The sequence below is a fragment of the Vicia villosa genome, linkage group LG1 (genome assembly GCF_029867415.1).
Source record: "Vicia villosa cultivar HV-30 ecotype Madison, WI linkage group LG1, Vvil1.0, whole genome shotgun sequence".
NCBI lineage: Eukaryota > Viridiplantae > Streptophyta > Magnoliopsida > Fabales > Fabaceae > Vicia > Vicia villosa.
In genome coordinates, this window is record NC_081180.1 from 93,195,066 (window position 1) to 93,211,301 (window position 16,236).

Consider the following 16,236-nt stretch of genomic DNA (forward strand, 5'->3'; position numbering starts at 1 on the left):
TGGACAAAAGAATATTTGTACATCAAGAAGGCTATATAGAAAAGTGTTGAAATGATTTTATATGGACAAATGTCACATGTTGCCTACTCCAATATGGTTGTTAGATCATTAGATGTGGAGAAAGATCTTTTTAGGCCTCGAGAAAAGGATGAAAATTGCTTGGTCCTGAAGTACCATATCTCAGTGCAATTGGAGTACCAATGCACCTTGCTAATTATACACATCATGATATATCATTTAAGGTCAATCTATAAGTAAGATAGAATTATTCATCTACACGAAGATATTGGAAAGAAGTCAAACATATACTTCGTTATCTTAGAGATGCTGGTTACTTGTCAGATTCTCACTATAGTAGATCAGAAACAGGTTATTTTTTTGCATGTGATGGTACAACCATTTCATGGAGATCTATGAAACAACTCATGGCAACAACTTCATCAAATTCTGCATAACTATTAGCACTACATGAAGTCACTTCGAAGAAGACATTTTAAGCAACGACTACTAAGAATATCTTCACACATATAAAAGTTTGCATGAGGGGGAGAAATACATATGTTTTTCACTCTTTTTTCCTTCGCCATGGTTTTTTTCCATTGGGTTTTCCTGGTAAGGTTTTTAACGAGGAAATTCATATTCAAAGGATATTGTACTCTTTTTCCTTCACTAGAATTTTTCCCACTGGTTTTTTTAGTAGGGTTTTAACGAGGCATATCCTCAATGGACATCCAAGGGGGAGTGTTATGAATAAATATTATTGTGGATGTCCATATGTATTCTAATCTTTCATCTTCATATTCCCTATTAAGTGATATAGTAAGGTTATGATTTTTCACCGTCCTAATGTCCTATAAATTAGGTCCACTTTGCAATGTAAATAATACTTCTTGAAGAAGATAATAGAATACCACTTTCTCTCTTACTTTCTCTACTTCATCTCTATATTAATAATATTTTAATCAATATTTCACACATTTGTTTCAATGGTTAAAAAGAATATAACTCCTACATAATTGACAATCATAATATTTAGATAATTTGAATAATTAGAAGTTAAATAATACTACTAAATAACAAAAAAAAATTATAAAATGAAATACAATTATATATAAAGAAAAGAGATACAAAAAGAGAGGGGGACTAGGCCAAAACCCTCTCAACCAGAAGAGAACCTGAAGAAAGGCAATCCTAGTCTATTCTTCACAAAATCAGCACTCAAAAAAGGGGAATATGGTTAAAACCAATTGAGTCTGTAATCATAAGACCTAAGTTAGCAAGGGAATCTGCACAGCTATTCCCTTCTCTAAAAATATGAGAAACTATAAAAGACATCTTCGTAGTTATATTAACACAATTAATTCATCTATTACGAATAAATATAATGGAAATTCAAAGAGCTTACCACTCCGGTGGTGCTGTAAGATTTAACGGTGAGTTTCTGATCGGAGTTGTAGTCCTTTGTCAAAAGATCTAGCAGCAAAAAATAAAAAAGGATTAGAGTTAATTCTGATTTCAGGTTCCAGAAAAGTGTTAACCACTTATGCTATAAGCTTATTGAACTTATTTTGTTAAGCACTTATGCTATGAGCTTGTATTGAAATTCTATAAACAATGCCAAAGTAAATCCATACCTCTAATACCAAAGAAGAACGATATAAACCCAGATGAAAGAGATTTCGTTTTGCAGAAGAAGAAAATCGCAACCGTAGGTCAGATTAGGGTTTTTTGAATTCGCTAAAGGGATTTTCGTTAGAGAAGAAAGAGAAGGAGATGGTTGCAAGGGTGAACGGCGTTTTTGGCAAGAGGGAGAGAAGGAGATGGTTGCAAGGGTGAACGGCGTTTTTGGCGAGAGGGAGATAGGGTTTCTTTGCGTGTGGTCGTTGCAGGGAAGAGGAACAGTGAAGGCAAAACGCGTGATTTATTAATTTTGTTTTAAAAATTTTATTTTTAAATAAGCTACGAGAGCGCTTTTCAAAAGCGCCTTTGTAACCAGACCTATACCAGCGCTTTTTAGAATAAAAGTGCTTTCGCATCCTACCCCTATACCAGCGCTTTTAAAAGCGCTTTCATATCTTACCTATAGCAGCGCTTATATAAAGCGCTTTTCAAAAGCGCTTTCGTAGGATCCCTTATACCAACGCTTTCTTCCCTTGTTTTTAGTTTTGTTTTTAGCGAAATCTATAGCAGCGCTTTTGCCTAAAAGCGCTTTCGTAGATGTGCTGCTAAAAGCCAAATTTGGCGTAGTGTCGAATCTGTCTCCAACCAAAGATTATGTCAACCCTTCTCATTGGCGAACTCGATTGTCGACATAGCACCAGAGAGTTCGGCAATGAGAGAGTTTGCAAAACCCAAGAAATGAGCAAACACTCCCACAAAGTTACCTTCATGATTCCTAATAATACTGCCACAAGCTGAAGTGTCAGGATTGTTGAGAGAAGCACCGTCACAATTTATCTTAATCCTGTTTCTCGGAGGAGACTTCCAAAGAACTTTAATGATTCGCGGAGCTTTAGCAATTGTAGTTAATATTTTATATATATTTTAAATCTAATAAATGATAATTTAATTATATTTGTAGTTATATTTCCTTTTGGAGAATAGGCTTGAGATAATAGTAAAATAAATATATGTTCCAACTCATGCATACCACGAACAATCCAACACCTCAAAATTATTTTTGGGCATGCCACATGCAGTTTCAAACCTAGGAGATGGTTTCTGGTATTAATGTTTCAAACCTAACAAAATTTAAACCGTAAAAAAAGTTATGTAAACATTCTATTATGAAAACATACTTAGATAAGTGTTTTGGCCGGATTTGTTGATAAGTAGCAATGTGATGCTTTCAATAACTTCTTCTTTTATCTCTAAGACTATGTATAATGGTTTAGTTATTCAACACTCTACTTTTCCACTTTTTATGTTCCACATCATCTTATCTCTCTTCCACCTCATCATTCAACACACATTCAAATTTTACTCACTACAATGGTTTTGTTTAATAAAATTCAATACCCTACTCCACTGCTTTTATTTCTTATTCTTATTTTCTTTTATATATTTGTTTTTATGATTATATATTTCTACATCTCAATTATCAATTGAAACTAAATTAAAATAATTAAGATTTAAATATTTTATTTTAATTTTTTTCTAATTTAGTAATTTATTTAATTTTTTTTTCCAATTTTATATTTTTAATTTTTTTTCTTGCAAGTAATAAATAAGAGATGTAGAAATAGTTATTATTAAAACAGATAAAATTACAAAAAAAAAAAACTAAAAATATAATACAATATACTAAACACACAATACACTTAAAATGAAACACACATAATTTAATTAGTACAATAGACTCAGCTCACAAACAATTTATTTAATCATGAAACATTCCGAACTTTGTCCATATGTGTTTGACTAGATCTGCTTGCAATTCGTGTTGTACATTTGAATCACGCATCACAGATCTAGCACGCACATGATTCACAAATGCAGGTAGCACCTCGGTCGAGAATGACTCTGGTGTACTAGACTCACTTGCCTCAGATTGATCATAATTTGTCCAATGTTGAGCATATGTATCTCGTTCATCCTCAACAATCATATTATGTAATATGATACATGACCTCATGATGAGAGTCAAATCGGTTATGTCCCACAAACGGGCAGGTTCGCAGATGATTTTAAATCGAGCTTGCAACACTCCAAATGCACATTCGATGTCCTTCCGACATCCCTCCTGATATTTTGCAAATAACTTATCTAGTTCACTTTGAAATTTGGGTAGTTGAAAGGATAATTAGTAGAATTTTGGGTGTTAAAAGGATTATTGTTGGGATCTATTTCACTACAAAGATGTCTAGAGCTACAAACAAGAATTTTTTGAAGGCTAAATAGAAAAAATTGAGAGAAAAAAGTGATTTTTTTTTGTGTCCAAATCAAATGAAACAAGTCTCTATTTATAGACAAAAAAAATGATGAATTTTGGTGAAAATAAAAATAAATAAAAAATTGATTTACTAAAAAATAATTTACATTAAATAATTATTATGAAATAAAAATCTAAACATACCCAACAACCAATAATATTTTGTCACATACTTTAGGTGACCCCCACTCTTTTCTTATTCAACATGTTGAAAGTATTCAGCACCAATTAATCAACATCACATTAAACACGTGATTCAACACACCATTGTAGCTATTCAACTATTGAATAAATTATTCAACACCCCCATTGTAAATGGTCTAACACAAAAAATTTCATACACTTTTTCAAATTTTCCAACTTGAATAATTTTTGTTCTGTCCTAATTTCTCTTTTATAGATATTATCTTTGGTCCAAGTATTATTTGGAGGGGCTTCATGGTGGCGGGTTCTGGTTTCGGAAAGCCATGTATATTTGAAATCTGTTTTTTGAATTAAGGAGGATGGAAGAACATGGTTCGGTTAAGGTGGAGAGGGAGATGAAACCTTAGGGTTAGCTTGTTTTGAAAAGTTGTAGTTCTATTGTGGCTTTTTATTAAGGGTCTGTTTGGTTCAATCGAGGGAAGTGGAGAGATTTTTATCAAGGGGAAGGGATGTGAGGGGAGGGATTTTAATTACATATATGTTTGGTTCAAAGTATGAAGGGGGAGGGGAGGGGATAAATTTTATTTACAAATATGTTTGGTTCACAAGGGCAGATGAGGTATTTTAAAACTAATTTACATTTTTAATCTTGTAATTTGATTTAGGATATTTACTATTTATAAGTATTCAATTCGTAACATAAAAAAAATTATAAAAACGTAACAGTTATAATATATAGTTTAAAAAAATTATCGAATATATAAAATCTAACCAAAATATAGCAATAGTTAAAAAGTAACATAAAAATAAAATAAAATAATTTAATTATAATTATAACAAGGATAAATATGTAAATATAATTATAATTAATATGAATCACCTCTCCTTCTCTCTAAATCCTCCAAATCAATAGTAGATACACGTTCTTTTGTGTATTATTAAATTGCATGTCTCTATCAGACGATGGAAAATCCTCTGCTAGGGTTTGTGACGAATGCAGCGAATGAGCATGGTAGTCTTGCTCAAGCGAGTCCGGGGAAGAGTACGGCGGAGATTGATCTACAAGAACGAAGTACTAAAAAAGTCAAAGAGAATAGTAATAATATGCATGGGGATCCAGTTGTTAGTGATGCTAAGAAGTCTGTTTCTTTCCGAGATATCATGATTGGTCAGAAGAATGTGGAGGCGGAAGAAGACATGGTGGAGAAGAGTGAGGGTGAGGAGGTTCTGGAAATTGGCAGCGGAGGAATCATGGTGGAGGAGAAAACTATAGGAGGATATTAATGTCCCTCATTTATATTCTCTGAAGCTGAGGAGAAGAGGATACAAAAACCATGGAGGAGGGGAGTAATTGTTAAACTGTTAGGAAGGAAGATCAGATATAAGGCGCTGGAAACCCGGTTGAATCAAATGTGGGTTCGCAAAGGTGTTATTAGTATCATTGATCTAAGTAATGATTACTATCTGGTGGCTTTTTCGCATGAGGATGATAAGAAGGCAGCTCTCGCTAATGGTCCATGGTTTATCTACGACCATTATCTTACAGTCAAGGATTGGAGGCCAAATTTTCAACCGAATACATATTCAATTGATGAAGTGGCGGTGTGGGTCAGAATCTCTGGTTTACCCATTGAATATTATGATCCAAGAGCCCTAACGGTCTTTGGTAATCGGATTGGGCGAACTATCAAACTAGACAAGACGACTATCAAACAAGAGAGAGGTAAATATGCTAGAATTTGCGTGACTGTTAACCTGGCGAAATCGCTTCTAGCCATGTTTGATATTAATGGAAGCTGCTATAAAATTGAGTATGAAGGATTGCATCTTCTTTGCTTAAATTATGGCCGTTATGGGCACTACAAAGAGGGATGTATGCATAATGTGAATACGGTGGCTGCTAGAGGGTCTAGGGCTGAGGGAGAAGAACACCAAGCTAAGGGGATGACAGATATTGTGGTTGATAATCATAATGTGGAAGATGGACCTTGGAGAATTGTGCAGAAACCGAGAAAAACTAGGAAGATCCCAGAGGGCCGGAAAATTGCTGCTCCGACGAAGATTAACGATGAAGCCAAAGTGGGGGGATCTCGATTTCATGCCTTAATTGTTGAAGATTCGGAGTTGATGGGCAATGATAATATCATTAATGTTGATAATAGCTGTGATATTATTGAAAATTATGATAATTATGGGCTTAAATTGAACGATAAAGGTGGAGTTAGTGGTATTACGAATGTTGTCGGATTTGATGGGGTCTCTAAAAGAACTACCTTTTTTTGGAAAGGACAAGAATCTTCCAAATAGTGATGTGGCTGATTCCTTGACGGAGTTAGATTTAAACAAGGAGCAAAATGATGGTAATATTAATGGGGAGAAAAGAGTAATCATTGCGGGGGATGGTGGGAGAAGACACGTGCAAAATTCTGAAACTAAAAGAGCAACTCTTGGAGTACGTGGGGGGGATCCAAGCTAAGGAAAAAACAAGTGGTATAAGTAAAAAGGGAATGGAGGGCATTTTTGGAAATTCCAACATGGGAAATTCTATAATGAAAGATAATCCTATTTTGTTCTGTTTGAAAGTTAGAGATAGGAATGAAGATAAAGGAGTTAGCATGATGAATATTAGACAAAATGAGGAGTTCCCATTGGCTAATATTCATGCCTATGCTGTGGAAAATATTGATCTAGATGAACCGCCTGATCATCATACACGAATAATGGATAGTGAGCTTCTTGTTAGTTCTGAGGATACTAACAATAGGAACATGTATGAAAATGTGACTGGTGATGAGCTGGAAGCATCAACGGAGTTTGTTGTCGAAACTCCTTTAGATAATTAATCCTATTCCTCTTTTATTGTGTAATGATGTATACAAATAAGAAAATATTGTTGTGGAATTGTAGAGGAGCTGCTGGGAAATCCTTCTTCAGATTTTGCAAGCAGTATGTGGACCAATATAGACCTTCCATGATGGTTATTGTCGAAACAAGGTGTGATCCAAGCAAAGTTAGCAATAGCATTAATAGACTGGGTTTTGATTCAATGGAGACAGTGGCTAATAGAGGTTTTGCGGGTGGTATTGTTATGGCTTGGAAGTCGGGAGAGATGGATGTCTCTTTGTAAAAAAGATCCTCAATTTATTCATGTTAGGGTGAAGATGAAGGATGAGCCGGATTGGTTGTTTACTGCCATATATGCTAGCCCGCAAGAGTGTCTTAAGAAGCTGTTGTGGGATGAGTTGAAGAGTTTAGCTAGTAATATTAATGTTCCGTGGATGGTTGCTGGAGATTTCAACGATATAGCTCATATATCCGAGAAGAGAGGTGGCGTTCTGGCGGCAACGAATCGGTGTGGGTTGTTTAGGAAGAGAATGAATGACTGTATGCTAAGTGATCTGGAGTCTCATGGTCCAAAGTTTACTTGGAGAGGGCCAGTTTTTCAAGGTGGTCAACATATCATTGAGAAACTTGACAGAGCCATGAGTAATGACTTGTGGAGAGTCCAATTCCCTGATGTTATCGTGAAAGTGCTAGTGCGTGTTGATTTTTCGGATCATCATCCAATCCTTATAAATTTGAAAGAAGAGTATGTGGATCCTATAAAGAAGCCTTTTAGATTTGAAAATGCATGGTTAATGCATGAATCTTATCAAGCAATGTTGCAAAGCTCTTGGAGGAAAGACCAAGACGTTACGTTAAACCATAACAATATCCAGGCCGGAATTGAGAGTTGGAAGTTTGAGACTTTTGATTAGGTCAAAAGAATGAAAAGAGAGATTATGGGAAGATTACAGGGAGTTCAAAGGAAGCTGCAGCTTAACATTAACTATGAAGGGATGAGGAGACTTGAAGTCAAATTGCAGAAGGAGTTAAGCAACATTTTGAACAATGAGGAGCTTATGTGGTTTCAAAGATCTAGAACAATGTGGCTTGCTGACGGTGATCGAAATACTAAGTATTATCACATGAAAACCATTGCGCGTCGTAAAAGGAATACAATTCTTATGCTCAAAGATGCTCATGGTGGCTGGATTGATGATCCCAATAGTTTTAAGGAACATGTTACTAACTTCTATAAGGAACTTTTTGCGAGGCAGAATTATTGGTGTAATTGGCAGCAGTCTGATATTAGCTTCCCCGAGCTCCATAGTTCTGACCTGCTTGAGCTGAATGAAGATATTAGTGTGTCTGAAGTGCGACATGCTCTTTTCTCAATGAAGCCTTGGAAGGCGCCTGGCCCGGATGGTTTTCCCGCGGGCTTTTACCAGAAAGCTTGGGAGACTGTTGGGGAAAATGTTATTAATTTTGTGCAAACTGCCAGGCATAACTCGAGTACTGTTGGTGTTTTTAATAAAACTGATATTTGCCTTATTCCAAAAGTTGATCAGCCTCAGAATGTATCTCAGTTTCGTCCCATTTCTCTTTGCAATACCTTGTATAAAGTTGTGAGTAAGGTGCTTGTTGGTCGTTTGAAGAAGCATATGTCGTACTTGATCTCTCCCTATCAAACAGGTTTTGTTCCAGGGAGATCTATACATGAAAATATTATCATAGCTCAGGAAATTATTCACAGTATGAGCAAAAAGAAAGGGAAGCATGGCTTCTTTGCTATCAAGATTGATTTGTCGAAAGCCTACGACAAAATCAGCTGGGAGTATATTTGGAGAATTCTGATGGAGATAGGGCTGCCTGAGAGAATGATCAACCTTATTATGCATGGGGTTACTAGCGTTGAGACGAATATTAACTGGAATGGCAGTCGTAGCGCTTATTTTTGCCCCCAGCGAGGTATCCGTCAAGGTGACCCTATTTCGCGGTATTTGTTTGTGCTTTGTATGGATAAGCTGTCTCACCTTATTGAATATGAGGTGCAGCATAACAAGTGGAAGCCTTTCCGTAATGGTAAAGATGGTGTGAATATATCGCACCTAATGTTTGCCGAATACCTCCTCCTTTTCGGAGAGGCTACTGAGCAGCAGTTGTTATGTGTTACTCAAACCTTGCAGAAGTTTTGCGACATGTCGGGGCAAGAGGTTAGCATTGAAAAATCTGGTATCTTGTTTTCGAATAATGTATTGCGAAGAGTTAGAAACAAGCTGGTGCATTTGTCGGGTTACCGGGAAATTCATAGCCTTGGTAAATACTTGGGAGTCCCGATAAAGAGTAAAGCCTTACGGTACCAAGACTTCAGCTATGTGTTGGATCAGATTTCTAAGAACCTTTCTAGTTGGAAGGCGGGGCAATTATCGTTCACGGGGAGGATTACCTTAACTATGAATGTCTTGGAGGCAATCCCTATTTACCCGATGATGACTAATTTACTTCCTCAGAGGTGTATCAATGAGATTCAGAAGTTGCAAAGAGGTTTCATATGGAGGGATACTGATACTAGTAGGAAGCTTCATGTTGTCAAGTGGAACACTGTTACATTACCTAAAGCCGAAGGAGGGTTAGGGCTGAGAAACTTAGGGGTGATGAATCAATCTTGTATCATGAAGCTTGGTTGTAAAATTATTAACAGGGAGTCTAAGTTATGGTGTGAGGTGCTCCGGGGGAAATATGACACTAATGGTATGCTAGAAGGGAGGAAGGCTAAATCAACAGACTCTAACCTGTGGAAGGCGATTCTGAAAACTAGTCCTCAGTTGTTGGATGTTGGTATTTGGGAGATTGGCGATGGCTCTAGTATTAAAGCGTGGGACGATAGCTGGCTGGAGGCTGGTATTTGTATTAATGACCATGATGTGAACATCCCTATGGAGATCAGGGATGCTACTGTGCGTGATTTGGTAGGAACTGATGGTTTCTGGAATTGGCAATTGATGGATGATTGGTTACCAAATCAGCTAAAGTTATGTATGAATGTTATCCTCCCCCCTGTAGCGGATAGTGAGGAAGATAAATTCAGGATAGCAACTGAAAAAGATGGAACTTATTCTGTGGGGAGTATGTACCATATCCTTATGCATGCAGAGGTTCCTAGTATTAACCAAGTATGGAAACATATTTGGTCCTTGCAGGTTCTGGAAAGGGTGCGGAGTTTTATTTGGATTCTGAATCATGATAGGTTGCTCTCTAACTTCAGAATGAATGTCTATGGTCTTGGGAGTGCCAATTGCAACCTTTGTGGGAATGTGGCTGAGCATACGATTCATGCCTTAAGGACTGTACTGTGGTTCGCAAAGTGTGGGAGAACCGTGTTCCGTTGAGCTTGGTGCAAACGTTTTATGGCTCTAATTTGCAGGACTGGATTACTCTTAACGTCATGTATAGACCTAAGGAAGATATGGTGTGGCGCAACTATTGGGCTCTGGGGTGTCACTTGATTTGGACGTGGCGAAACAAAGAGAACCATATTAATAACTACAAACGGTCATATAATCCCGTAGCTTGTATTGAAGAGAGGCTGCAGGATTATCAGCATGCCTTGATGACTAAAGCTATAACCATGGATAGTAGGAGATCATCTACTTTGGTTAAGTGGAATCCTCCTAAGGATAGGTTTGTTAAGCTCAATGTGGATGACTCGAGGGACAAGGATGGTGTTGCTGGTTGCGGGGGTCTTATTCGTGATGTGCATGGGAAGTGGACCAGTGGGTTCGCCAAGTTCATTGGAAAGTGCAGTGTGCTAGCGGCGGAGTTATGGGGCATCTTCATGGGGCTGAAGCTGATTATGCAGCATGGTTTTTCTAAGATGGAGGTGAATTCGGATTCTCGGGTGGCCGTGGAGATTCTATCTAATGCGAATAAGAATATGGATGGTGTTTCGAAAATGGAGCGGCAGATTATTCAAATGATGATAGCTATTGGAGAGATGGAAATCACCTTTACTCATAGGGAGACAAATGCTTGTGCCCATTCTCTAGCTTGCCATGGGAGAGTGATGCAGCAAGATCTTTTTACCTTTAATGAAGCGCCCGACTTCCTGTCGAAGGATTTGAAGTTGAACATGGATGGTGCTCTTGTGTCTAGATTTTCTGTTGGTTAGCTGTTTGTTGTCTTGGGCTTATGCCCTCCCTTTTACCAAAAAAATAAAAAAATCCTCCAAATCAGGGGAAGCAAAAAGTGACTCAGGAGTGAATTTCATCCCCTCCATCTACCTTCCCTCCTTCTCTTAAAATTTGAACCAAACACATAAACTATTAAAAATCTCCTCCCCTCCCCTCTATTTACCTCCAACCAAACAGACCCTAAAAATAATAGCTGCTAACAGAATTAAACAAAATATATAGAATTCAATTAATTAGGATTAGCCATTCAAAACATAGGTTATAACTAGTCGTCTACCCGTGCGATGCACGGGATTGTCATGCATATTTATAAAATTTATGGTTAGTGTAATTTTAAAAATAAATTAAAAAATATTCAGTAATATGACATCAATTTATATGTTATATTATTGTCAAACTCTATATGTTATTTTCAAACTCTAATATTTCTTTAGAGTCGAATATTGCTTCTCAATATTTGTTTAGAGAAAGCATTTTTGGTTTAATTTAAATAAAATTATGTGACATATATTTTAAATTAGCTATTTTTAATTAATTAGTTATTAAAGAATAATTGGAAGTAGTAATAATGTAATTAGTGGAATTTATAGTTAATACATTTTTTATTTTTAAGACATTTTTAACTAATTAATGTATTAAAAAATAATTGATGAAGTTTGTAGAATAATTAACATTTATCACCAAATAAATATACTAATTAATCATAAACTATTAATATAGGTTATAAATATAAAATCAATGAAATCAATAAGTACAGTGAAAGGAAGAGGAACGCCATCGGATGTTATGTTTCATATTCAATATAAAAAAGTTTGTCAAATAAATAAATACCTTGTTTCATATTTAATAAATATTTCTCCAAATAATAGCAAATTTTAGTAGATAATGAGTATTCTCTTTTTTTCTGCCTCATGGAATCACCAAAAATCCATCATGATGATTTTCATCATTTTCACATCCATTATACCATTCTCAGTCACATTATCATTCTCCTTACATTCTTCTTCTTCTTGTCTATTGTCATTTCAAGCACTCGTACACCCATCAAAATAATATCAATTTAAATAAGATTTAAGAAACTACATAAGAAAAAAAAAAGTTAAATAAAAAAAAAACACTCACCTTCAAATTTTAACACAATCTTGCCAATGTTATCAATACACCATTAAGAGTGCTATAATACAAAACAAATCTAAAAGAAGAGGAGAAATAGAGAGAGTAAAATATAACAAATGAAAGTTGTGGTGTGATTTCTTTATATGTGATTTGTGAATGTAGATATGGTTGTGAAATTATATAAGTATAGTTTAGAGCTTAGTGGGGTTATGGGAAGTTTTAACTCTTTTTTAGAATAATTTAATTTTAATATTTACTTAGAATTTACTTAATTAATTAGAAATGGGTTTAGTGGGTTAAAAGAAGTTTCAATATTATAGTGGAAGTTATCAAATTTGTGTTATTAATTTTTATTTGATGAATTAATTAACTGCTATTTTATAAATAATAATATTTTTATTTAATTAATTTTATGTGTAAGAATTCCTTATAGACGTGGGAGTTATTATTATTTTTATTTGATTAATAAATTAACTGCTTTTTTATAAATGTTAACATTTTTATTTAATTAATTTTATGTGTAAGAATTCCTTATAATTGTGGGAGTTATTATTATTTTTTAATATTTTTAATTAATTAAATAATTAAAAGTATGGAAGAGTGGGTTTATTTTTTCAATTCATTATTTAATATTTTATTAAATCAAATAAGAGTTGTAAAGTGATTATGAAAATGTGTTGTTAATTTTTTTAATATTTTTAAGGAACGTGGAGTTATGATGGGAGAGATTGATTTTTTTTATTATTATTATAAAAAATAAATTTCAATGAGCTTATGAAAACTGGGAGATTTATTATATATTTAGTTAATTAATTATTTATTATAGATTTTGGCGGGAAATTTTGGTGAGAAGAACTTTTAGGATTATAATTTAGTATAATAATAATTTAGTATGATATGATATAATCCATTACTATATTATATTGATAATAGATTGTCTTTATATATTTAAATCTAGATAATTACAATTAATTTTTTTAAATAAATTCAAAAATATAAAAAAATACAAATATGAATAATTAAAATTAAATATTTTTAAAAATAAATTCAAAAATATAAAAAATACAAATGATTTTCTATTTCTCAATGTCATTTGCAGAATTTGAAATTTTGGCATGGCCCAAAAAGAATGACAAAGAAAACTGTGTGATCAGAATATATTATCATTAATCTATTTTAAAAATAAATAACAATAAAAATATAAATTGATAAGGATTGATTTTAGGATAAAATTTAGGTACAATTCTTTAGGTGTGATTTTTACTATTTTTCAATAAAGTTATGACAAGTGTATAATTTCCTGTTACACATATGCTAATTTCTCCTATTTTCACTCACTAAACTATATTTAAGTATATTTGTCATATTTTCATTGGAAAATAGTAAGAATTACACCTAAAGAATTATACATAAGTTTTATCATTGATTCTATTGTATGATTCTGTCACGGAATGTAAAAGTATCAAAACTCACAATTTCTTTAAATAGTTATAAAAAAAATTAATTGTAAATAATTCACAATTATTAATATCATCAGTTTAATAAACAAATAAATATAGTAAAAAATAAACGTTTTAATAATAAGAGGATTGTGATTGTTTAAAAGTGGAATAAAATATTTTTAAGAACAAAGTTCAAAGAATTTTAATCAATAATAATAATAATAATAATAATAATAATAATAATGATAATAATAATAATTATTAATAATAATAATAATAATAATAATAATAATAATAATAATAATAATAAACTCTTTTAATCAATTAATTATATTTTCTGTCAACAAATTAATTTTTTTGAAATCTGTCAACAAATTAATTACATATTATAAAAATTGTAATTTTGATTATTAGAAATTAATGTGTGAAGAAAAAGTATTTTTTTGTTGGGATGTACTTAGACACTAATCACCACAAAATGCATCATACATGTACTAAGCTGATCTATGCAATGACGTTTTCCTCTATAAAGAACAAATACATAAAATATAAACAATGAAATAAAAACAACATGGCCTTATCCTTCTTCAACTGAGAAAGGGACAATGAATAGACCGTAAGCACGATCACTATTAGACGCAAATATACATCGTGTGGTCACGTGACCACTGACTTTCTCTATGTAGTGTTGAAGGAGGACAATTGTGTTGTCTTTATGAAAATAAAAATATCATTAAATATGTTTTCTTTTTTGCAATTTTTTAAAAAATGAAAAAATTATTGATGAGATCTAAATTAGAAGCAAGAGAACATTCATATCAGTATATTCTAAATTATTTTTTGAGTATATTTGTAGAGTTGATGAAAATAATATTAGTGTTTTTAGAATTATCTGTTTATAGTTTTCTTCTCGATGTTTAGCCCTCTCTCTAATCACACAAAAAAAAACATCCATATTAGTATATTTTAAATTATAAACAGTTAAAAAATTCGTGCAAATTATAAAAGAATTAGTTTATAAAAGAAATTGATTAATCTTATAAAATACTAAGAATATTATTTTGCATAACATAGATTACAAATATTAATAAGAGGAATTTCAAACATATTAAAAAACAGATATGAGATATAAGTAATGTAAAATTGCCTCCAACAAACACTTGAAAGTCTTTGACTAAGCCTCCTTTCCGCTCTACTGGAAACTTTTCAATATGCTTCGAGTGCCTAAAATAGAAATAAAAGATAAGAGGCAGATGAAATATCGATTTGGAAGCCAATTTAACCGCTTCGCCCCTATTCATTCTCTAAAGTAAAGGTATCGACAGAAAGAAGTCCCTAACTTCAAAAGTGGCAGCAGTGCTCTCGTATATAAGAGAAAGGCAGCTTTTAGGAGTGATCCTTCCCTCTAACCGCTAACTCGAAATAAAATAAGCTAAGAGAGATGTGGCAAATAAGGATTTTCAAGAGGTGCGTCGAGAAATTCCATCCCTTTTTGATAGAGTCCATAGCCTTGCTTGTACTTACTTAAGGTCCTTACCAGCTCTAAATGTAGACAACATTTATTTCAACTAACACGATAAAATATAAAATTAACAAAAAAAGATTTTTTTTTTATCTAAAATGTGTTGTTTGTCTTTAGATTGCTTTGTGAAATTTCACTTCTATGCACATACAATGTTTTTTTTTTGACAATAATGCATAGAGCTACGCCTAGCCCAAGAATTGGCCGCCTTAACAAGAGAGTGGGCAACCATATTCGCTTGGCGTTTAACAAACTTAACCTCAAAGTTGTGAAAAGAAGATAAAAGCAAACTAATAGAACGAATTATATGATGAAACTCGGACCTTCCACTAGGATTAGAATGCAAAGCCGTAACCACGCTAAGAGAGTCACTTTCAAAAATAACTCGGTCTAGATGAAGAGCAATAGAATCCTGAATAGCCTCTTTAAGAGCTAAAGCCTCAGCTTCGAGAATAGAGAGATTTTTAATGTCCCAAGCCACACCCGCGTGAATGAAAATGCCACCCGCTCCCCGCACACACCAACCTCTATTTGTCGTTCCCAAGTGCAAGTTGAAACCGGCGTCGACATTGCATTTAACCCAATCCCCCTCAAGAGGAGACCAAATTACCTCAAGGTGCTGAAGATTGTTATTAACCGGAACATTTTGGGCATTATGCAATTCCTGCCATTGATGGAAAGCAAGCCACCCAAGACGGGATGCCTCCTCCTTTTCATTATTCCAAACCATGTCATTCCTATTCTTCCACAATGCTTCTACCATGACAGCGACTCGACCTGCTACCTTCCTATCTTCCTTATTACAAACATCAAAGATTACCGAACGAACATCCGACATAGCCTGAAGTCTAGGCTCAATGTTGTATCCGTAATTTTACAACATTATATTAATTTATAATCACACTTCATAGAGTTTCATTTCACACTCTCTACCAATTATGTTATCAAATAAAACAAAAATAATTTTCAATAAAGATTAATTACTATGCACTTTAAAAGAATTTCCAGAGTCAATTCATCACCATCATCCATTTACATTATTTTGTAGGTAGGTAGAGTCAATTCATC

The 16,236-nt window shown here is 33.7% G+C and overlaps 3 protein-coding genes across 3 annotated transcripts; 2 read left to right on the forward strand and 1 right to left on the reverse strand.

Moving 5' to 3' along the window:
* The first annotated feature begins 5,485 nt into the window (after positions 1 to 5,485).
* LOC131649347 (uncharacterized) lies at positions 5,486 to 6,382 on the forward strand. The gene has a single exon (XM_058919113.1). It carries the CDS (start codon positions 5,486 to 5,488, stop codon positions 6,380 to 6,382), a length of 897 nt encoding a protein of 298 aa, XP_058775096.1.
* An 854-nt stretch (positions 6,383 to 7,236) lies between these two features.
* On the forward strand, positions 7,237 to 7,833 carry LOC131649355 (uncharacterized). The gene has a single exon (XM_058919120.1). The coding sequence runs from the start codon at positions 7,237 to 7,239 to the stop codon at positions 7,831 to 7,833; it is 597 nt and encodes a 198-aa protein (XP_058775103.1).
* A 7,474-nt stretch (positions 7,834 to 15,307) lies between these two features.
* Positions 15,308 to 16,006, reverse strand: LOC131649369 (uncharacterized). The gene has a single exon (XM_058919134.1). The coding sequence runs from the start codon at positions 16,004 to 16,006 to the stop codon at positions 15,308 to 15,310; it is 699 nt and encodes a 232-aa protein (XP_058775117.1).
* Between the last annotated feature and the right edge of the window lie 230 nt (positions 16,007 to 16,236).

Coding starts and splice junctions, on each gene's coding strand:
- LOC131649347 (XM_058919113.1), top strand. CDS start 5,486: ATGTGGGTTCGCAAAGGTGTTATTAGTATCATTGATCTAAGTAATGAT.
- LOC131649355 (XM_058919120.1), top strand. CDS start 7,237: ATGAAGGATGAGCCGGATTGGTTGTTTACTGCCATATATGCTAGCCCG.
- LOC131649369 (XM_058919134.1), bottom strand. CDS start 16,006: ATGTCGGATGTTCGTTCGGTAATCTTTGATGTTTGTAATAAGGAAGAT.